This window comes from Pholcus phalangioides, unplaced genomic scaffold (genome assembly GCF_987345545.1).
Source record: "Pholcus phalangioides strain wild (caught in Gottingen) unplaced genomic scaffold, Ppha-v1.0 ptg000027l_1, whole genome shotgun sequence".
Lineage (NCBI taxonomy): Eukaryota > Metazoa > Arthropoda > Arachnida > Araneae > Pholcidae > Pholcus > Pholcus phalangioides.
This window is the reverse complement of record NW_028301617.1, coordinates 10,550,663-10,573,764: the sequence shown is the minus strand read 5'-3', so window position 1 is coordinate 10,573,764 and position 23,102 is coordinate 10,550,663. Positions and strand designations below refer to the sequence as shown.

General features: G+C 39.6%; 1 protein-coding gene across 1 annotated transcript; it reads right to left on the bottom strand.

Annotated features, from left to right (window-relative positions):
- Positions 1 to 2,222: 2,222 nt before the first annotated feature.
- On the bottom strand, positions 2,223 to 21,150 carry LOC149068388 (nucleoporin NUP42-like). The gene is made up of 6 exons (XM_089251698.1): positions 20,430 to 21,150; positions 13,794 to 14,010; positions 12,267 to 12,435; positions 9,932 to 10,018; positions 4,908 to 4,983; positions 2,223 to 3,071 (listed from the first exon to the last, which is right to left on the bottom strand). The coding sequence occupies exons 1-6, from the start codon at positions 20,758 to 20,760 to the stop codon at positions 2,659 to 2,661; spliced, it is 1,293 nt and encodes a 430-aa protein (XP_089107824.1). The 5' UTR covers positions 20,761 to 21,150; the 3' UTR covers positions 2,223 to 2,658.
- Positions 21,151 to 23,102: the final 1,952 nt, after the last annotated feature.

Below are 23,102 nucleotides of genomic sequence, written 5' to 3'. Positions count from 1 at the left end.
CCCGGGCCGTCGCTCGGGTCTGTGGGCTCCTCCCGGTGGCGGGATGGCTGCCTGGGTGGGGGAAGATGCTGCCATAGATCGCAGAACACCCTAAAGACCAGACCTTGCGCTTGCAGCAAGGGTCTTAGACAGAGGGTTGGCGGGCCAAGACGCCCCTTCCCGGCACCCCTGACACTCCCCAGAGCGACCCAACCCGCAAGGGTAAAAGGCTTATATTCCGGGAGGGACAGAGCCTGGGTCGTGACTGGTCTGTCGGAGTCTACTAAACCTGGAGCTGGTGTTGACACAACTCCAGTCCAGTTTGTAAGTGTCCCCATCCATTTGTGATTTGTTGAGCTCCTTTCTGTGTCCAGTGCATGCAGATGGGAAAGATAAGCTCCTAAAATGTCCACACTGTTCAGTTTGATGCTAAGAGTCTTGCACCGCGAAAGAACAAATGCTCTGAAAACACTGGCCTCTTTTTTTCCAATGCATGTACTCTATTGGTTGAATCTTCCATTTTACATGAAATGGTTCAAAAACTTTCAGAAAGAAGAGCAGAGAATGTCTTTTTTCAAAGATCATTCGGAAAAAGATTCTGAGGTGGACATGAGTTAGTCTGACAAAAATTCAGATGATAGCACTGAAACTCAGCTAACGGCGTGACTATTTTATCTACTTGACAATTTCCCAGACGAAAACTATGGAAGAAAGAAATATATGTAATTTAAAATCTTGACCTTCGAAATTACAATGTTTGTTTTTCGAGCTTTCCCCCCCCCCCCCCACCACAGAACTCTTTCCCTTGATCTTTATCAAATATTTGTATAGTTCAATGAGACTTTTGCCAAATAGTTTACATTTTTCATTTTATTCACTTTCCAGATCGCTGGAAATTCTGGAAAATTAGCAGTGCTGTGTGACGAAATCACAATGCACAGGATTGCTTTTTCATCAGGCAGCTCGCCTAGATCAGCCATCACCATGCTTCTTAAGGATGAAGAAGTACAAGTCTTCTCCGCCAACAATGGGATAATTGCCGAAATGCCCAAGGCAATTTCTTCTAACATGAGTGGAATCTGGTGATATCTTGCATAATGTAACTCGCGATGGACTCGCGATGCGAGGATCCGGGTTCCAACCCCACAGTGGTGGTCGGCTGAAGTTGGTTTTCTGCGGTTCCCAACTTCAAGGCGCAAATGCGAGCCGATCTCCCCGTTAAAAAGATTTTCTTTTGCATTTTGCTAAAAATGCGACCTAGCTTAAACTTTGCCCTACATATCTGACTACATGTGCTTTCTGATATTTTTATCGAAAACACATTTGCAAGATCAATTTTCATCATTAATTTCAAATTATTGAGTTCTTCCAAAATTTCCATTGTTCTTTAGAGAAAGTGCTTTTAGTTTTCTCGACATTATGAATTGCCGCTGTGGTGGTCGAGTGGTTATAGTGACAGACTCGCGATGCGATGATCCGGGTTCGAACCCCACAGTGGTGGTCGGCTGAAGTTGGTTTTCTGTGGTTCCCAACTTCAAGGCGCAAATGCGAGCCGATCTCCCCGTTAAAAAGTCTCGCCACAGAGAGCAACAGTCCTACAACGATAAATCATTCAATCATAACACTTCACTCATAGTTAGAAAAACTGGTGGCAGATGGCAGCACTACACATAACAAGCATTACAGAGAAACAAAAAAAAACTTCACGTCAGGTTTCACTACACGTACACGCACATTCCCGCGTGTACCGATTCGTTGGTTGTTCCGCGGGGGGGGTGCATGTGTGGTGTAGCAGTAGTAGGTAGGGCCTCCAAAAAAATGGCTCGGGGATCCATGATGTTCTTAAATCAGCCACCTCGTTGGGCAATTTGCTTTGTGCCGTTGTATTTGCATTTGTATAAGTGAGAGAGGTGTGAAACTGAACAGCATTATTTGCCTACATCTTTGGCCAGATGTGCAGAAAGTCGTGTTATAACTGAGAGAAATGAGTGAGAGGCTGTATTTTTATAAATCGAATAAATTTTCGATATATCCATAAAGAGATGTGATGTGGAATGTGTATATGGTTTTGCAGGTTCAGCACCAAGAAAAAATATTGTGTAAAGGGATTATTGTTAAATAGAGTATCGCTGTAGTGAGGTTTGGCAATATCTTTGTTTTGTGTTGATTTTTCCATCTGCTTTGTGTTTGATATAGGGGAGAAAAATGAAATATCACACAGTGAGCCGAATGTTGGCCAACATACAGAGAAGAAATAAAATAGTTTTATTTCTTTGTTAATTTTCTCAAGCTGAATTGTTCTAGATAACATCAATCAAGCTAATTGTTTGGTGTGCTCAAATTTAAGTACTTCAAAGAAGAATGAAATTCTGAAAAAATTTAGCGATATACAAACTTGATTTCATTCAAAGCCCTGTATTGTGTTGCTTTTAATCCTGTTTCCCACCTCATTATCGAGTCTTTAACTATGCGTACTGTCAAATATCACAATAAAATCGTTTATCAACGCTTCTTTTTTTTCTTTTCTAATAAATAAACATTTTATGTAAGCTTCTGTCGATGCATGATTAAAAACAATCATATATAAATTCATTTCTTTAAAAAAATATATTACACATTTGCAAACTATAAATAAAACGCTATATACAAATTTGAAGAAAAAAAAAGTAAAACTATACATTATTCGAAGCATAAAGACTTCGGAGGAGGACGGACAGGGATTTTTCCAGTCGTAAATGTTGGGGCATTGAATGCCTCGAGCTCCTCTTTAGTTAGATCCTCAAGCGGAGTGTAAAAGTATAATTCTAAATCGTCCGCCACAGACACCTTTGACACAAAGCCACTACTCGTCGCAAACCTGGGAGACACGTCGTTACTGAAGAACTTGCCTACTGAGGGCTGGAAAACTGAGCTCGGCGCAGCATCACTATGCATTTCGATGTTGTTGCTGTTCGGCTTGGATAGGTTAAAAATGCTTGATGCTCTGGGAGAACTGTCTGACGTCAAGTGGCTGAGGCTGAAAGCATTTTGTGATTTCTGTAGTGGTGAGGTGAAGAAAGATGGAGTCCCATCGTTTTTGAGTGAATCTGAGTCTGGCACAAAAGAAAAAAATTAGAAAATACCATTAGATTGCAAACATTCTCAACAATCGTAAACAAGTCAGATACACTTCGAATGACAAATCTCTCAACTCTAGAAACCCCTGAACTAATTAAAAATGGGACCTGTTTGGATTAGCGAGAAGTTCGGATTACCAGAGTTTGTCTTTTACACATGCATTTTTAAAATTGTAATAATAATGAGTATCCTTACTGTTGGGATAAGAGTTACAGATCAGATAATTCTGTTTAACAATAACCAAAAGGCAATAAAATCTGATGTTTATCATTCTTTATCAGAAATGAAATAAATGCACTGAATGAGAGGGTGATAACAGGCTGATAACTATAACGGGTGGGTAAGACTGGGGATGCAGTAGCCTAGTGCAAATTCTTATGCATGCACAATGCACAACACGCTTAAGCACCATTCACATAACATGAAACAGGTGTATAAAAAAAATGTTGCTTAGATATCTCATTGAAGATGAGAACGCGTGTCCCCTTTGCATTGTCCAAAAAGAAAAAAAATCCAAAAGATGTCATTTACTGGGCTGCAGAAGCATGGAAAATGTGGCAGTAACCTGGCTAAAGAAAACCTGGAAAAACTTATGGCCAGTACTTGCTTTCGAAGATAATCAAGAATACAAGGTATACGGAAGACTGGATGTAGTGAACATATTTATTATTTGAGAATTTTTTTTAAGGAAGGAAAAACACATCTCTGCCTCTACCAGGAGTCCAACCCAGGTCCCTCGATTGCCGGATGAGTGCTCTGACCACTAAGCTACAGAGGAGATAGAGATGAGTTTTTCCTTCCTTAAAAAAAAAATTAACATCTCAAATAATAAATATCTTCACAACATTCAGTCTTCAGTATATCTTTTATTAACAAGTGAAGAGCGACATTCATGTCATATAATCAAGAAATTAAAAGGAATCTGACAAAACCCTCCAGTATTTAAAAGAACTAACTCCCTGGTTGTGAGAAAGCAGAGGAAAAAGATGCTGGTGAATATTTCAAGTTGATTATGAGTTGAGTTACACTCCAGCAGCCATCACATTTTCACGGATGCAAATATTGTCTCCAAAGTTTCAAATGGTAATGATTCATTGTCAAGCAATTGGTTAGATTATGACTAAGGGGTCATTCAAGTATTACATCAGCATCGAGGGGGGGGGGTAAAAAATGGCTAAAAAATCTGCTTACGTAACACTTGAATGGCCCCTAAGGTTGGGATTAATAGTGATTTGGCCAAATACTGAATATTCAGTTGTTTTGGCAGAACACAGAATATTTGGTTAATGTTTTGGGTGGAAACTGAATATTTGAAGGCGAATATATAAATACAGTAGAGCATCAATTATCTGAATGGTTAACAGAAAGTGTTCCAGTCAGCAGATTCAAATTTGCATGTCACATAGAAGTTCCTTCCAGCAGCTGATAGCGTGCTTTTAGTGAAGCAAAAGAAACCTTTGGACTTCTTTTCCTAAACTGTAGGCCTACTTTGATGGGGGGGGGGGGGCATTTTGAACTTGTCAAACTAGGCTAGTCAGTTCTCTGTTATTTGTAAGATACGTGATATTAAAATACATATAGTTTTGTGTTTAAGATCACTGTTTCTTAATTTTGTATTGCTCCTATGACACTGGTACAATTTTTTTCCATGAATGATCGGTTATCCGAAAAATCCATCATTCGAACACCCCCAGTCCTCAATTGTTTCGGGTAATCAATGCTCTACTGTATTCCTAAAATTCATTATTTTTTGGTTGTGAATTAAACATTCACATGTTCTAAGAAATCTAAATAATATGTCATTTATTTACCATTGAAACTGCCAAAGAACAGCTGCTTTTTCACAGGATCGATATCAAGATTCAACTCTTCGCTCATGAGTTTGTTCTAATATGCAATGCACATGAAAAAGTTGAAACTATAAATAAGCATATTTTGTGATACATCAAAGCACATTCAAGGTACCTAAGAGATGCTAGAATGTCATGATAGTAAATTACAGATAATTAAGAATACTATAACGGTTGAACAACATTAACGCTTGACTATGAATATAGATGTTCCTGAATATATCTTGTCATTGGAAAAGCACATTTGTACCAGGCTAATGAGACAATAAAATATCTAGTCCCTCTTTGTCTTTGTGGCAGCAGTTCTGCTATATCTAGTCATGCACGTACAGAGCTTTGAAAGAACATTAATGTCAACCACGCAAAAAAAAACAACGGAAGCTTGCTGATGCTTTAAACTGCTAACCCCCAACATGGAATGTTTTGTATTTTTCTTCAGCAGAGCACCACATTGAAGAATCTTGTTTTTCTTTTTTCTATTGAAATTTTTCCTGAGATTGTTCTGTGATGTTTTTGGTATGCTCCGTTTCAGGGCTGCTAACCAGATCAGTAGCCTATACCTTGAAGCATAAATATAGTCGGACCTGCTTACAACGACACTGCTTTCAGTTAGGGAAGCAGGATTTTAGATTTAACAAGGATCTGGATTTAACAAGCAAATTCATGGATTTTGTTCTGTACAATAATAATTGTATATCAATCAGCATTGTATCAAAATCGAAATTCTATTGCTCTTAGCTAGAGAGTTTTCACACAGATTTAATGCAGGGCATTAATGCTTAGATTTAATGCAGGGTTCAAAAGAGAAACCTTAAAAAAATAAATATAAAAATGAGAAAAAATGGCAATTAAATACAAGAAATGCAAAATTGTTAGAGTTTCCTTCACCACTCTCATAATTCAGAGATAATGATACAAGGGGTGACTGTCAACCAAAAGGTTCCACAAACGATTTATAAACCCCCCCCCCCCCTTCAGGTTTTGTTGTTAAAGCAATGTGGTAGAACCATGACAATAATTTGCCTGGAAGAGAAAAATTAGTGATTAGCGTGGAAAATGGTGAAACTGACCAGTGAGAATTTCGAGAAAAAAATTGCTAATTCAGCCCTCACACAACTTGAAATACACAACTCAAATACATTCCATGTGTTGTGTAAAGATCTCATCAGTGTAAATTCCCCTTTCCTATATGTTGTGTTCTTTACTTTTGGGGGAAGGGGATGTCCAAAAGCAAAATTTTCACTGTCAAAGTTAAATAGAAATCGTCAAATTGCTGAAAAAGGTGAAAAAAATATTTTACACTGCGAGTGAAATGTTGGATATGATTAGAAGTTCATGGCCAAACAGCCAAGCAACTCCTTGTTCTCAACAATAGATACAGTTATTTTCAAATAATTAAGTGCAGGGTAATTTTTCTCACCCAACTTGGTAAATTGCTATATGGCGATATGACTGAGGTTGGTGTGCGGTAAAGTGGAAGTAGTAGGGTAACTTATTCTATACTATTGTATTTTTATTTTCCACTAAAGTATTTTCAGGGTGATACAAGAGAGCAGAGGCTCCAATTTGGAATATCTGTTTGCATTAATATAAAGAAGATGAGGGAGGGGTCTTTCATGAGCTTGTGTTATAAATGTCACACGCAGTCAGGATGTTGTAACTAATAGATCCAAGGTTATGGGAAACTGCAAACTAGGGCCTATAAATTATTCAAATTTTTGAAGGTTTTTATTGATATGCATATGTGATATACAGTGAAATGCCTATATAATGATACTCAAGACATCAGAGAAAAATGTATCATTATAAAGAAGTTACTATTATGGATGAAATATATTAACATTATAAAAATTGCATCAGGACCGGAGAGTAACATTGCAATGTAGATAATTATTCTTATAGAAGGTATCATTATATAGGATATTCACTGCATATACTTTTTTGAATTTGTTCTTTCATTAAAATAATTGTGCCCATCCCCTTAACTTGGCTTTGCCCGCAGTGGGAGAAACAAAACCATTAGCTTAACTGTGATCCCATTCAACAGACAACATGGATTAGTCTTCACCTAATAATATTAAGTATCAAGGGTCCTTGGCCCCATACTTTTTTCACTTTTTATAGATAAACTCGATCAGGGTATCGATGGGATTACTAGCAAATTTGCAGATGATGTGAAGCTAATGGGGGTAATCAGGAATCAAAGCGATGGGGAGTTTCTCCAGCCCAACTTAAACAGGATTGCAGCATGGGCAAATGAATGGAGCATGACGTTTAGCGTTGATAAGTACATGGTCGCTCATTTTTGGTTCGAACAACCCACGGTTCTCTTACGAGTTGAATCGGGGCCCTCGTGATTTTTCCCTTCTTACCGTAAGAAGGGAAAAATCACGAAGGCCCTGGTTGAATGGTGTCACTATCCTGGATGCAACTAGGGTCACTGATTTGGGAATTTTCATTGACGAGCGACTTAGGTTTTCTGAACATTGTTCAGCTGTGGTCAAAAAAAGAATAGAATGCTCGGTCTCATTTTCAAAAAAAGGTCTCTTCGCGTTCTCCTAAAGTCATTCTTCCGCTTTTTCGAGGCTTAGTTTGTTCTGGACTGGAGTATGCTGTAAGGTTTTGGACACCATAACTACAGAGGGACATGGACTTGGTTGAAGGGGTGCAGAGAAGAGCTACACGTGTCCTTATTGGCACATGGGGATTGAGTTATGAAGAGAGACTTTATTTTTTGAATATGTTTACATTGGATGAACGCAGGTGTCGAGGAGATATGATCGAAGTGTTCAAAATTTTCAATGGGATGGATAGGATGGACCATGAACTTTTAGTACACCGCCAATCTACTGCTTTTACAAGGGGACACCAGTATCGATTGGTGAGGAACAATGCGAGGTTATGGTATCGCAGGAAATTTTTCTCTAATAGGGTTGTTAATAAATGGAATAGCTGTGGCGGATTTTCGGCAACGCTTGACGTAAAAAGTGACTACGCAGGTTACGCGCGCCAAGCGACGGAAAGAAGAAAAAATATTCGGTGGTTGCGAGTGAGTGTAAATGACATGTTGATGTTTTTTCGTGTGTGTGCATTTTTTGTAAATAAATTAATTTGGTGATTGTGACAAGTCGTCTTTTAATTAGAGTGGAGTCAGATGAGCGTTATCAAATCAACTCGGTCAAATTCTCTACTTGTTTTGTTAATTCATTTACCTGATGTTTGAGATCAACTAGTGTTGCGCTTTCATCACTTTTACCAGCAGTCAAATGAGAGGCATTTACGGAAGCAACCGAGACAGCAGTGCATTCGCAAATTTTATCTGCCATCTGTGCCAATTTGTCCAAATTTTCGGAACTAATGGCCAGGACGGTTTGCACTGTGATCGGCAATCTACGCAACCATAAATTTTTCAAAAAATTATCATCAATGTGACCTTCGCTGAGATCTCTCATTTGCCTTAACAACATTTGGGATGTCGACCAAGTTGATTTGATAACGCTCATCTGACTCCACTCTAATTAAAAGACGACTTGTCACAATCACCAAATTAATTTATTTACAAAAAATGCACACACACGAAAAAGCATCAACATGTCATTTGGGCGTTGTATAATATTTTATCATGTGTATATATTGTTTATAATTTATGTTAATTGCATTTTTAATTGGGTTGCTGTATTTTTGAAATATATGACAACCATATTTTTATGGGCATCTTTTTATCAGCCACCTCGTTGGGCATTTTCCCTGTTGTGGCATTGTATTTGTATTTCTCTTTATAAGCAGATCTGGCAATATTTAAATTGTCAATAACCAATTGAGCAGCCTGTTACAGGTAATAGATCAATTAAAGATGTATCTTTCGAGAAACTAGCCAAGAAATAAATAAAATCTAGCAAAACTAAATGCCATAATGTCAACAAAATAATTTCTAGAGGGCAAAAATTATCCAAAAGCACAGGTGCTAATTCCCAGACATGAAAAATCTGCAGTTTGTGACGTGACGAAATATTTTGCACAGAAGAAAACATATCAAACAAATAAGGGGGGAAAATGGGGGTTTCTTGAGGGATTACATACGGTGACCATATGACCTGTTTTCTGGGAGTACGCCATAATTTCGGCCAACCGGCAATTTTTTTCGAAGAAACCCACTTGGATTATACAGTATTGTGATAATAATGACTAAGTATGCTACACGTTCGCAATGTGGAATCTATTTTTATTCACTGTTTACTGATTTGCGGAAGCTGCAATTCCCACTATTGGGTGATTTTGGCAAAATAATTTGCAACTTTTCACACTTTTAGCATCATATTTGGCGACAATTGGCATATCTGAAATCCCAATTTCCCATATTTTTGTCGAGAGAACATGCTCAGCATAGAATTGCAAGAACTGAGGCATTTTTTTAAGAGATTTTTCATTTTTGCAAAGTACAGTTAGAGAATTTTTCTATTAAGACTTGAGAAATCGGAACCTGGTTTCCGATCGGAAGATTTTAATAATGGCACAAAATCAAAAGAATTAGCAACTACCCTAAAAGTTTATGCTGAAAAGAACCAAACATGATAAGTTATGGAAGTTCAGCAATATCAATAGGATATCGCTCCAAGGTTTTTCATCTGATTTTTTTCCTACCGAAGTCATGCATATGCACTGTTTTCAGCTGCTATGGGCAATTTTTTGTAGCAGTCCCGCACTCACTGCCAGTGAGCATGTAGACACCACAACGTAAGGTTGAGTGCATGCTTTGGCTAGCTGAATTTAAACGAGTGACAAATGTTTGACATTGAAAGAGATGAAGTTTGGGCATCTGCGGAGCCCACATTAAACTTGATTAACCTGCAAAGAAATAGGAAGAGTTGCCTTCTTTTGATACAACTGAAACGCACAACAGATTATGTGGTTCTCTCATTGAAAACAATTATTTTTGGATATTTTTAGCCTGAACACCCTGTATAGATTAAAAAACGAATACCAACCATAGCATTGATTACATCCCGATTTGGTTTCTTGAGCAAATCTCGCTTCCGCTGTACTTCAACCACGGCGTCCGTATAGGACTTGACCTATTAAAATAATGAATATAGATTATTATCAATAAAAATAAACATTTTTAAAAAATAATTTCTTTACAGATAACAGTGTATAGATGGAAAGCGGAAGAATGTTTGTTTTTCTTGTTTGCATTTTTCTCTTGTAAATTGTCAAAATCTGAGCAGAACTACAGTGCTTTCGACAGAGAACTATTAGCCATATACGCTGCTATAAAGCATTTTCTGTACCTAATAGAAGGACGGCACTTCATAATTTTTAGTGACCATAAACCCTTGTCTTATGCTTTTAATTGCATCAGTAAGAACAACTCAGCCAGGCAGATAAGGTATCTGGACTTTATATCGCAGTACTCCACCAATATTCGTTATATATCTGGTGTTGAAAATGTTGTTGATGATGCTTTTTCCTGTGTGTATCAGTTCGATCGAATTTCCTTCTCTTCTCGATTATAAAGAAATTGCCAAAGCTCAGAGGGAAGATGAAGAGTTGGAAAAACTTTGCACTTCTACTAGCTTAGAGTTAAAACCCATGCTGATCAACAGCAAAATTGAAATTTCATACAACGTTTCAACTGGAAAGGTTAGACCTTACATTCCTGAACCATTCAGCATTGTGCACAACTTGAATCATCCCGGCAAACGAGCTACTGAAACCTTGCTCTGCAGTCACTTTGGAAAAGATGAAAAAAAAACTGTGCAGACTTGTCTTGCATGATAGAATTCTAAAATTATCAAAGCGCCACTTGGAAAATTCTCATTGTGTGATAAACATTTTGGACATGTGCACATAGACATTGTGGGATCTCTCTCACCCTCTCGTGAATTTCGGTACTGCCTAACAATAGTGGATCGTTTCACTGATGGCCGGAAGTTATTCCCATGGAGGACATGACAGCAGAAACTGTTGCAAGATGTTTCTTTTCAGATTGGATCAGCCATTTTGGTACCCCTGAGACCATCACCAGTGATCAAGGTTGACAGTTTGAAAGTTCCTTGTTTCGAGCCCTTGCTGCAATTTTTGGTATTAAAAGAATTCGTACCTTGCCATATCATCCGGCAGCAAATGGTTGTCTTGAGAGATTTTCATTGTGACCTGAAGACTGCATTACACTGCCTCGAAACTGACCACTGGACCAGCATGCTTCTTAGCGTTCTTCTAGGTATACGCTTATGTGCAAAGGAGGACGTCGGAGCTTCATCAGCAGAACTCTATGGGATGCCACTTCGCTTACCTGGGGAGTTTTTTCAGCTCTCTAATGATGCTCCGCCCGATGAATTTGTGGAAACACTCTGCAACACTATGTCGCAAATTCGTCCAATTTGTTTTTTTTAAATAATGAGATCAGCACGCATTCCCAAGAGATCATTACGATCTGTCCAGGGAATTTGTTAGTGTTAGTAGACATCCATACCCGACCTGCACAGTCAGAAGCTAGCTCCCTAACCACACATGGCTCACACAAAATCTTCTGGCATCCAGCTCTAGATGACTGTTCTCATGTTTTTGTGTGATGTGATGCAGTTAAGCCTACTTTGTGGCCGCCTTATGATGGCCCTTATGCGGTCATCAGCAGAGGTGATAGACATTTCACATTGCAGTTCTCCGACCATGTCACTACTATAAGTGTTGACAGACTGAAACCTGCCTTCTTGCTGAAGCCAAAGGACACAATTTTGGTTCCACAGAAGACTGTATCCTCAGGCCAAAAAGAAATTGGAATTGCGTTCCAGAAAGAAAGTGTGTTTCAACGTATAATTCATTGAGAGTCTATGATCCTCTTGACTGGGAGGGGGTCATGTAGCGACCATTTTTCAACTATGTTTATTATCATTCTACTTATTATTATTTACGTCAGTGTGGCAACATGTCTATTTTTATGTAGTCGAAGCCGACTACCATTATTGTTTGTTTACATTCGGCTTATCCACACACCTCCTGCTGTTGAGTTTGTAATGGTTGTATCAGTTGAAAATTAAACATGTAAATAATTAAAAATCGATGTATTCAAACTTGTGAGTTCACCTACCAAATGACGTTGTGCCTCCAACACGTAACAACATTCTGACATATACAGATTTAATAGGAACTCTGCAGAGGAATGTGTATAAGATGTATGTGTAGTAGTAGTATAATTAGCAAATTTGGCCTCACAATCACTATCAATTTATGCAACTTACAAAGTCATTTCCGTTGTACCAAATTCTAACTGTAAATGAAAGGTGCAGAATATATGCAAGTGATAAAATATCATTCACTTACATATTCGGGGAAGTTGCCATTTTTCTCAGCTTCATATGCTTCGTTTCTCAGCTCTTCAAAAGATATATCATTGAATTCTGGGAATCCAGGGTGACCCCTGAAAGGAAAATAGCAGGAAAACGGCCACTGCTTGCCCTTATCGCATGCTGCCATATCTTCCTTGATTGTCCTAAAAAGACAGAACAATAGTATCACTCTGTATGGTTTCCCATCTATAATTTCATTCAGTCTGATATAAAATTTTGGAATATTTTAGTTCCGTTTTTTGTACAAGTAGTTCAAACACTTTTGATCGCACAATGGATCATAAACCTTCGAACACACTCTTCATCCTTGATGACAATCCAGCTGGCTCTTAAGAATCTTTGCTAATCTTCAGTAAATGTGAAGAGAACGATTTTAATTACACTACAGAAACCTCGAAGCACTGGATTTGGCTTTCCCTGAAGATGCTTCTGATAGATGCAGTCCCTGAGTGATTCCATATAATGTAGACAGGACGGCAGGTTATATGATTTGCAAGATGAGCAACAACACAGATAATCACAAGGATTCGTTAAGACTTGTGCCACGTTTTCCGAATATTACATGGCTGAAAGTGGCGGTGATGCGACTGCAGCTAAACATGGAATTTATGGGGTTTTTTTTTATTATCCTGTAGAAGAGGGGGGCAGGGATGCTGACATGAAGAAAGTATTGGGAGTGGGGGGACTGAAAGTTATTGGTCATCACAGGACAAGCACAGATGCAGGCAAAACAATTGCATTTTTTTTCTCAGAAATTATTGGAAGGGCTCAGCCCCCTTACAAGATTTATTTCGGGGGGGGGGGGGGGGAGGTTCAAAGGACCTCAGCTCCTAGGTTTGATACTTACAGGGGGGGGGAAATTAGATAAATATGCCTAATTCTCGCTTTTTCCAACCTTTTCAACACACGCAAAAACCGGTTGTGACCACATTACAACAGCCTCCAGCCATAAAAGATTCCAAAGGCATGATATGAGTCTTTTTAAGGTACCGCTGCCCCGATCAGATGCTTATAATATTATCAATTGTTTAGTGCATGCTGCTCGTCTTGCAACAAATTATTTTGCAGCATCTCTGCATAAATCTGCTAGAAGGTATTAATCACCCATGAGGAAGTTGAGGGTCACCTCCAATACCAATTTCTTAGTCTGCATGGCAACCTGGTATTTGTCAACCTCTGAACTAAACAGATACAGCAGCTCATTCACATCAATAGGCAGCTGTAAACAGTCATATTTTTAGCATTACGTCACTGCCAAGATGAATAGATTATCAAATATGGGAATATGGGAAACCCTTATATAGCGATACTCAAGTGACCAGAGAAGCGTATCCTTATTAAGTAGCTATCGTTACGAATGGAATATATTAATACTATGAAGAAGTGTATTTTTTAGAACCAGGGAGAGTAATATTGTTATGGGGGCATCGTTATATAGGATTTTCACTGCAATGCAATATATATATGTCAATGAAAATTGAACGAGAAACCAAACACATACTCTAACGAGGAACTGTCTGATGCAGGCTCCATTTTATTTTCAGAGCTGCGCAGAACATCAAAACGGTTTCTCGACTGGTGAGATGACTGGCTCTTGCTGTGGCCGTAGCTCCTGTGGTGGTCATTTTCATAGTCTGCCTGGTAACCATCATGCCGGCTGTAACTAGAAACTCTCTGGCCTCCGTAGTCAGTTGATTTCCATGAATATGGATTCGGCTCTAAATTTTTTGATAATAGAATCGATAAATAAATATAAATCTTTTTTTTTTGTTCAAAACATTTATCACCAATAGCAAAACACACTTAACTACGTCAACGTTCGCTTTTGAACTGCTCCCACTGCGAATAGACAATGAGCTTAGTAGGCTGTTGAATGATGTAGCTATGATTTGGAAATGGTGACGAGGGTGGGATTTTCATCTTGGGGTAACTCTATTTGTCTAGTTCAGCGATTAATGAGTACTTTTAGTCGAGGATCCCCAGAAATCTTGGAGTCTGCAATGAAACCTCCCCCCATTAATATCAGCAGAAATTACAGCCATCTATCATCAAAAATGTTCTCTAGCAATGGAACATTCTATACAGTACTAGAGTGTCTACTACAGGGTACCATATACCATATACCAAAAGCAAAATTTGGTTACTTTTACTTTTAATCTTTTCTCATTCGCCATAATGAACCATGGTGGATGTTTTTTTTCATATCAGTGGTTCCCAAACTGTGAGTCGCGACCACCTAGGCGGATTTCTGTTAATAAAATGGGGATGGGGGTCTTAATGAAATGGTGGGACGAGAGTGAATTTACATTATAGAAACATGATAAGAAATCAATTTTAATCTTTTGCAACTTTTCATGGGGCATTATGATGATGTCAATACATATATAAACAATGTATTTTGATCGACCGTACAAATCTTTGATGGGGGGGGGGGCTTACTATGGTGGACCATAGTAAGCACTGTCTTACAACAGAAATCAAATTTCTTTATCAGAGTCAACAAACAATGAAAACGTTCAGAGAGATAGATGGTTTTTTCTCAGCTCGAGATATCAAGGAAACAGTTATTTTCCGGATATTATGCTGAGGTGAACTTGGAAAGAAAAGTCATCACGTCTCCACAGGAACTCGAACCCAGACCCTCTTGCATACCGGGCAAGCATGCTACCATCTACACCACTGGAGACACGACCTGCCTTCCTTATTTCACGCACTGTGGTGTGAGGCAAAAAGAAAACGGGAAAAAGAAAACGTTATTTTTGTTCATCCAGCTAAATAGCTCCCCCCCCCCCATCCATAATGATGCCCATCCTCTTCCCCAATATTACCACTGACAGATAATGTCTTTCTTGTTTTTGTTTACCCATCCCCCACCCCAGCAAAAAAAAAAGCTTGGAGAAAGGAGGAAAAAACTTTAAAAAAATCAGTGACCTTTTCGCCAAAATTTTATGACTTTTCCGTGACTGTGCCGTGATGGTAGACGCCATGTACTAAATAAGAAGCGATAGCAATGAACGCTACTACTGAACTGCAAAAGAACTAAACCTAACACATCGTACTCCATTCGAGAGATGTCACCACAAGCACAATTTTTTGTGAAAAAATTGAACGACTTTCAAATCATCAGAGGTACTTACCATAGCAGGCATTTCTACGAAGCCTGAGAAATGTGTCCAAATACAAATGCATGGGATGCACCAAGAAATGCACGGGAAACATTCGTACTGCGAGAAATGTGCACCCATACAAATACTTGCGATGATGTGCTGATAAATGCATGAAAGGCTTCCGTACCGCAAGAAATGAGCAGGAGACATTTGTACGAAGTCTAAGAACCATGTCACCTGAAAATGTGGGACGTACGTGCAAGTCTAGATATAGAAGTATATGTGCAGGTGTTGCTTACGTACCACAAGAAATTCATGAGGCATAGGCTTTCTATACTGTTTGTTAGAAACCTGCATGTGGTACAAACGCCAAGAAAAGTGTTTCCCCATAAAAACGAAATTCATCCCATACAAATGCATGGCCAGGTACCAGAGGCAGATTTATGGATTTGCTGCCCGTGGACTACACCATCCTCCAATTTACTGCCCTCGGCTTTACTGCCTGCTTGACCCTCACTTCCGTAAATATGCTCTGTCTCCAAGCCACACTTTTGGTTAAAACTTGCATACTTACACACACACACACACTCTAGGTCACTCTTTTGGCTGCTTACAGAGCTACTCCCTTGCTCTCTAGATCACACCCATGCTCACACACTCTCTAGGTCACACTTTTGGTTGCTCACTGATTTGGTCTCTCGCTCTTTAGATCAATCACATGCTCGTGCCCCCTCTAGGCATGGCCGTCTTAAGACCATCATGGGCCCCCGGGCCAAGTGGTTTTTCTGAGGCCCTAACAAGTAAATTCTAGAAAATTTCAACGTAATCTCATTTTTGTGAGGCCTCTTTTCCCTTGAGGCCCCCAGGCCGTGCCCGGGGTTGGCCCATGCGTTAAGACGGCACTGCCTCTAGGTCACCGATACTGCCCATCGTCTTCCAAGTCAGGACTTGGCAAATCGGGAAGAAATCTAGGGACTAACCAAATTTTTAAGGATACAAACGTATTTCTTGTACACACGCTAATATTCACATGCAAAAAATTGGGAATCCTAACAATCTGGTATTTGTAAGGCTCTGCTCTAAGTCTCTATTTTCATCACTGACTGACCCATCGCTCTCTCTATCTAGGTTACTCTTTTAGTCGTTCACATGCTTGAACATTGTTTTCTTAGCTCACATGCTTGCACACTGTTTTCGTCACTCCCATGCTTGCACATGTCACTCTTTTTGTTGCTCACTGACCTGGTTCTCACTCTCTAGGTCACTCTTTTGGTGCTAAGATTCTGTACATGAAGTTGTGACAAGTTTTTTTTGTCACCAATAGATCACCTCTGTGCTTTGGCTTTTTCAAAACATTTCACTGGTCACAAGAATGTTTTTCAAGCCAACATGCTACCCTTAGGGGCCGTTCAAGTATTATGTCAGTAAATTTTTAGCCATTTTTGACCTCTCCCCCCCGCCATCAGCAAAACTCTGACCCCCCTGTCAGTTCTGCCCCCTATATCTTAACGCATATTGGTGAGATCAGAGATGTATGAGGCGGTAGGGGTTATAAGAGGCTTGTGGCCCCCCCCCAGTACGATTTTTAATACAAAAAGTTTTTTTTAATTAAAATTTCAAGCAAAATACCTTTATGTGTTATTATAATCAATTTAATTCAATGCTATTTGAATGCTAAGAACTCAAAATTTCTTTTTTGAGAAATTTGTTGTGACCCACCCTCTAAGCCAGCGGTTCTCAACCGGTGCTCCAAGTGCACTTCCCAGGGTCTCCGCGGCCACTTGAGGATAATAAAATAAATCAATAAATTTGATAAACAATCAAAAAAGTGGCCTAAAGGGTACCGCCATATAAATAATATACTAAAAAAAGGTTCCTCGAGTTAAACAGGGATCCGCCATAGAAATTATACACTGGAAAGGGCTCCGCAAGTCAGAAAAGGTTGAGAACCGCTGCTCTAAGCCATATATGGTAAGCTCTTGGCCCGCTTACCAAATGTGGCCCTCGGGATATGATGCAGCCTGTACCTCTGAAACCTAATTTTGTAAAAATTAACTAATTGGCACATTAACAGATCTCTTAAGTGACCCATGGCACAATTACAAAGCATTTAAGAGCATGTGTGGCACATTTTCACATCACTCAAGTAGGCACATTCTCCATTCACAAATCACTACAGTGACCCGCGACACAGTTCAGAATACTTAAGTGATCCGTGGCACATTTAGAGATCCTTTGAATGCCACATGGCACATTTTCGGATCACTCAAGTAGGCCCGTGGCACATTCACATATCACTTAAGTGACCCATGACACAGTTCTAGAACACTTGAGCAGCCCGTGGCATATTTAGAGATCCCTTGAATGACATGTGACACAGTTTTAGAGTCCTTAAGCGGCTCTTAGTGGGGTTCTACATAACTAAAGTTATACCTGTGGCATATTTCCAGATTACTTAAGTGATCCGTGGCACAATTGTGGATCACTTGAGTGATGTGTGGAATAGTTCCACAGCACTTAAATGACCCAGACACATTTCCAGATCACTTAGCTCCGCAAAGCATGTGGAGATCACTAAAGTGGCTCTGTACGGGACTTAGCAATAGAGTGTTAGTTGAGGTGTCCACTAACTAGCGAAATCTTTTTCTCATTTTTAGCACACCGAGTAAGATGTCATTCAGAATATTCCATATTTTTATAAAGGGTGGTTGATGACATGAGTATAAACCCCCCCTCCCCTCCTCCTGCCATCAAATCAGCAAATCGGAACCCCCTCCACCCTCAATGCTGACGTAATACTTAAATAACCCTTTATCTATTTGAGCTCCATTTTCAATTCTCATTTACACAAGCATCACAGGCATGGACCCCACAACGGGTAGGCTGACAAGGCTAAAGCCCTGGGGCCCGGGACGATTTTCACCATTTTTTGTTTTTTCATGCTATAAATTCATCATAAAGGGAGCTCTGTGGAAGTCTCGTCGGGGGCCCCCCGCAAAAGATCCCAGCCTGGGGGGGGCCCTGTTTCAGGATGTGGGTGCCATGATCACAGGTCTCGTTAACATGGATTTTTGCAATTTTATTTCATGGATGAATATTCTTCAATCAGATGGGAAAATTTTTTTTATGTATTTGACAGAATTTGGCATGATAACAGTAATATATACCATGATTTTTTTCCCGCATTGTTGTTCACTGACTTAATCCTCATTCTCTAGGTCACTGTTTTGTTCATTCACATACTCTGCTTCACTCGTTTGTCTCACTCAACGACTTAGTCCCTCGCTTTATAGACGGAGGCAAATTTATGGTTTTACCAGCTGTGGGCAAAACAAATTTTGCTGCCACTCTACAATTCATCAATTAAAAACCTTTCATTCGTCAAATTTTCTATCCCTCCTAGCTTACCGCTCTGAGCTAAAGTCTGCTAAGCCCCCTTTCAATATGCTGTTTTCCTATTGCAAGAAATACACAAGAGCCATTTGTTCTTCTAGAAATGCATACTACACTCTTTCACACTCCTGGAAATACATAGTAGGCAGGGGCGGCTTAAGGGGTGCGGTGCACCCAGGCGGCAGCATAGACTTTACTTAAGACCTTTCTTTTTTTTTCTTTCAAACCGAGCACAACTCAGGTCTATCACCATTTACGGGTGATTTACTACCTAGCGAGTTGTGCCAGAGTTGTAACTGTGTGTACCTAACAGTCTAAGTGCATATGTGTTGCATGTATATGCGTTGTTTGATTTTTCAGTGCTGCCATTTATATTTCAGAAGTGAAGTGAGTGATGATTGAATGACATTTGTGTTGTTTGTAGGTCTGTTGCTCTCTGTGGCGAGACTTTTTAATGGGGTGATCGGCTCGCATTCGCGCCTTGAAGTTTGGGAACCACTGAAAACCACTTCAGTCAACCACCACTATGGCGACGGTAGGGTTCAAACCCAGGTCCTCGCGATACGAGTCTATTACTATGGCCACTCGACCACCATAGCGGCAATGATGAGACAGTCTGTCACCAGAAGGAATATACAACTATGCCTCTACCAGAAACGGCATAATATTACATCATTTATCACACTAAGACAGCAAAATTTAACACAGTAAAAATTCACATGACATCACACTTTAGAGTCATCCTCAACAACAGAAACGTTGAGAAAATAGACAGGGCCTCTGATCGTAATACCAGAAACAATAATGTAAGCTATCTGGGCAGCTCGAGACAAAATCTGTACGTGTGTGAGACTTATTTTTTGTGCCTCCTCCATCCTGTGTCAGGACACCTAGGCTGGAATCTTTCGTGGGACCCATGCAAGATTTTTCATGGGGGTTCCTTCTACAGTTAACTCATAGAGCGGAAAATAAAAGTTATAAGGATTTAGTCCCGGGTCTCAAGCTGGAGCTCTGTCAGCCCTACACTTGGAAGGTCATGCCCCTCCCTCACAATTTACCCAAACAATTCCTAACAAAAAAAAAAATTTCGCCCTTTCATTTCAGATTTTCTCTGCACCAACAGTTTGATTTGATTTTTTCGGCCAATGGAACTTTTTTTTATCCATTCACCTCGGATTTAGCACCCCTTCTTGGGTGGTGCCCCGTGTAGCTGCATGGCCAAGCGCTGCCCTTGTACTCTATTACAAGGGACATGTGTGCTTTTAGTTCTCTCGCCCATAGCCCCCACAAGAGCATGGGACAATTCTCATAATTTTTTTGACCTTTTCACGCCATGGGCGGAGATACGTGGGGGAACATTGCCCCCTCCCCCCCACCCCCAGCGTCAAAGGTGGAGTCGACTGATCTAATGTATATATGAATTGACATCATCATCGTGCCCCCCAGACTTCCAAGTCAATCTCCACCTATGTTTCACGCTATAAATTAACTATAGAAAGGGCCGTGAGAAATCTGACTGGAGGAAGCCGAGAACTGATGATTTATAATGGGAAGATTAATTTTGAGAGAACTTCATACACATAAATAATGAAATGGGGGGGAGCTAACGTCATGCCAATATTCGCAGCGACACTTACCGGAAAAACTATTGTAATCGTGGCGGTCACTAGCGTAATCGAAATTTTCGTCGCCCCCATACCGGCTTTGGCGGTTGTTCACAGGATGGTGGCCTCCGTTATACTGATGGCGATCTTGCGGTACCCTGAACGGCGGCGACTGGTGCCTTTGGTGGTTATCGGGATACCTCGGAGGAGGCGACTCGTATCTTTGGCGATCCTGCTGCCGGTACCACTGATACTGCTGCTGATCCTGCTGTTGATAACGCGGCCGATCAGCTGTGACGTGTTCGTTGTAGCATCTGTCCCCGAACCTGCATCTGCCCTCCAAGAAAAACCTGCAGACGACCATAACGCTTGCTTCTCATCAAATATATGTATCGGTGATAACTAGACTATTTCTCTCTCTCTCTCTCTCTCTGACGATTATGGCTACGTAGTTATCGGCATTCCTTTATACCTTCAAATTAACTCAATAATGCTCTTTCTGCCTCGCGCACTGTCACTTCGAGTTCAAAACGGTGGATTGTAAACAATACTCGCCGTTGCCAAATTTCAAAGCTAAACATTTCAAAAATTATAAGTACCTCCAATCAAGTGGACTTTTCCGTGATCCGTTGAAACATTTTGTGACTCTTCCCAGTCAGTCGTCGTCTGCTAGAAAGTCAACAATTTATACACAGAAATGACGGCCTCATTCCGGAATGCGTTCAGCAATGCATTGAAGCCTCCTCCTATTTGCGTTCAAGTATTACGTCATCATCGATGGTGGGGTGGGGGTTTCCGATTTGCTGATTTTGATGACAAGGGGAAGGGGGAGGGTTTGGATAATGCTCACGTCATCAACCACCATTTATGAAAATATGAAACATTTTTAATGGCATCCTACTCGATATGCCTAAATTGAGAAAAACCTTTCGATAGTTTGTGGGCACTTGAGAGCCTGTAAACAGCCTCTGTACGACACTGTGCCCTACAGAGCCACTTCAGTGATCTCTAATGTTTCGCAGATCCAAGTGCTCTGGAAATGTGTCCGGGCCGCTTAAGTGCTCTGGAACTATGCCACACATCACTAAATAATCTGAGAATGTGTCGCGGGTAATTTGAGCGATGTATAACCGCACCGGGGGGCACTTAAGTGCTATAAAACACTGTCACATGTCACTCAAGGGATCTCTAAATATGTCACGGATCGCTTAAGTGCTTCATTTTTTATCTCTTGCAAATGCATATATAATTTTTTTTTCAATTTTGCGTGCATTTTTCATTTTTGATGCCATAATTCGGGATAATTCGACAATGGTTTCAATTTTTCGCATATATACAACCTTTCCAAAAAATTAGAACACCCAGAAATTTACGAGAGCAGTTCATGAAATATTCAAGTTGGAAAGCGCAATTCAAGGTTGTAGCGCAAGTACATTTGTATAATTTGCATTTTCCTTCTCCATCATGAGCATATATGAGCTTTCATATCTTGAGCATATCGGTGGCAAAAAATTTGCATAAAGTAGATTAAACGCGTTGTAAAATACCAAATTAATTTTTTCTTCTTTGTTTTAAAAAATTAGAACACTCCGAAAGCTGTTTGAGAAAATTAGAACATTTGGCTTAAAACCTATTACTCTATTACACGAATATTTTCATGCAAATTTACGTCAACTTCATCGAATAAGTTTCATGTCTTTCCTCGTTATGTATGGAAACCTACAATCATTCAATCTTCGCAATACGGGTAGAAAAACGGGAAATTTCTGAAAAACGCAGAAATTACGCATGTATTTGCTAGGACAGTGGGCGGGGGGGGGGGGGCGCGTGCTGATATTGTACGAATACATTGTACTGTGGCCATCTTTGGTCTTGGCCATGGATTTTATGCATCAAGACATTGAATTTATGAGTGTCCGACACAGACCCGAATCGAGCCTCAGCCATAAATCCCATCTTCGCTATCGGCTCCCCGATAGCGATTTGCAATTGATCGGTTTTTATTAATTTATTTATTTTAGCTCGAGTCCGCAATCTCTTGATACGATTAGTAGCGGGTACAATCATCAGATATCACGAAACCATCGAAATATCGATGAGGTTTGATACACATTGGCGAATTCTTGATACTATCTGCATTTTTCATCTTCAAACGAAGAAGTTGAAGACGTATGGTATGGAGAAATAAATTGCATTTTCCATCATGATTTTAACTCTTTCTTAAAAAGCAGATTCATCTTTATTTTTAGTGCATGTTTTAGCGTCTAATCCGGGCTCTACTTACAACTTTCTTTCACGTTTTGAATTCCAGCGACTTTATTTACTTCGAGTATTTGTGTATTTAAAATTTTTTTCAGTATGTTACTTGCTTTCATGTATTTTTTTTTTTTTTGTAAGATGATTTAATTCACGAAATTTATATATTTCAGAGAGAATTATTTTATTATATTCCGATGCAAATGACTGTATATCTAATATGTGTATTCAATCTCACTAAACCTACGCTCATTTTCGAAATTAACTCCACGATCATAAGATATCATGAAAAAAAGACATGAATATTCAAAAACAATGTGAGTAAAGCAATGAGAAGCAGTTTTATACCCGAAAGTTTTGATAGATTAATTATTTAATGATATTCCTCGGTTGGGCAGTAGCTGTAGTTTTGCTCAAATAGATTTGTAACAACTGATAAATATCAGTTGT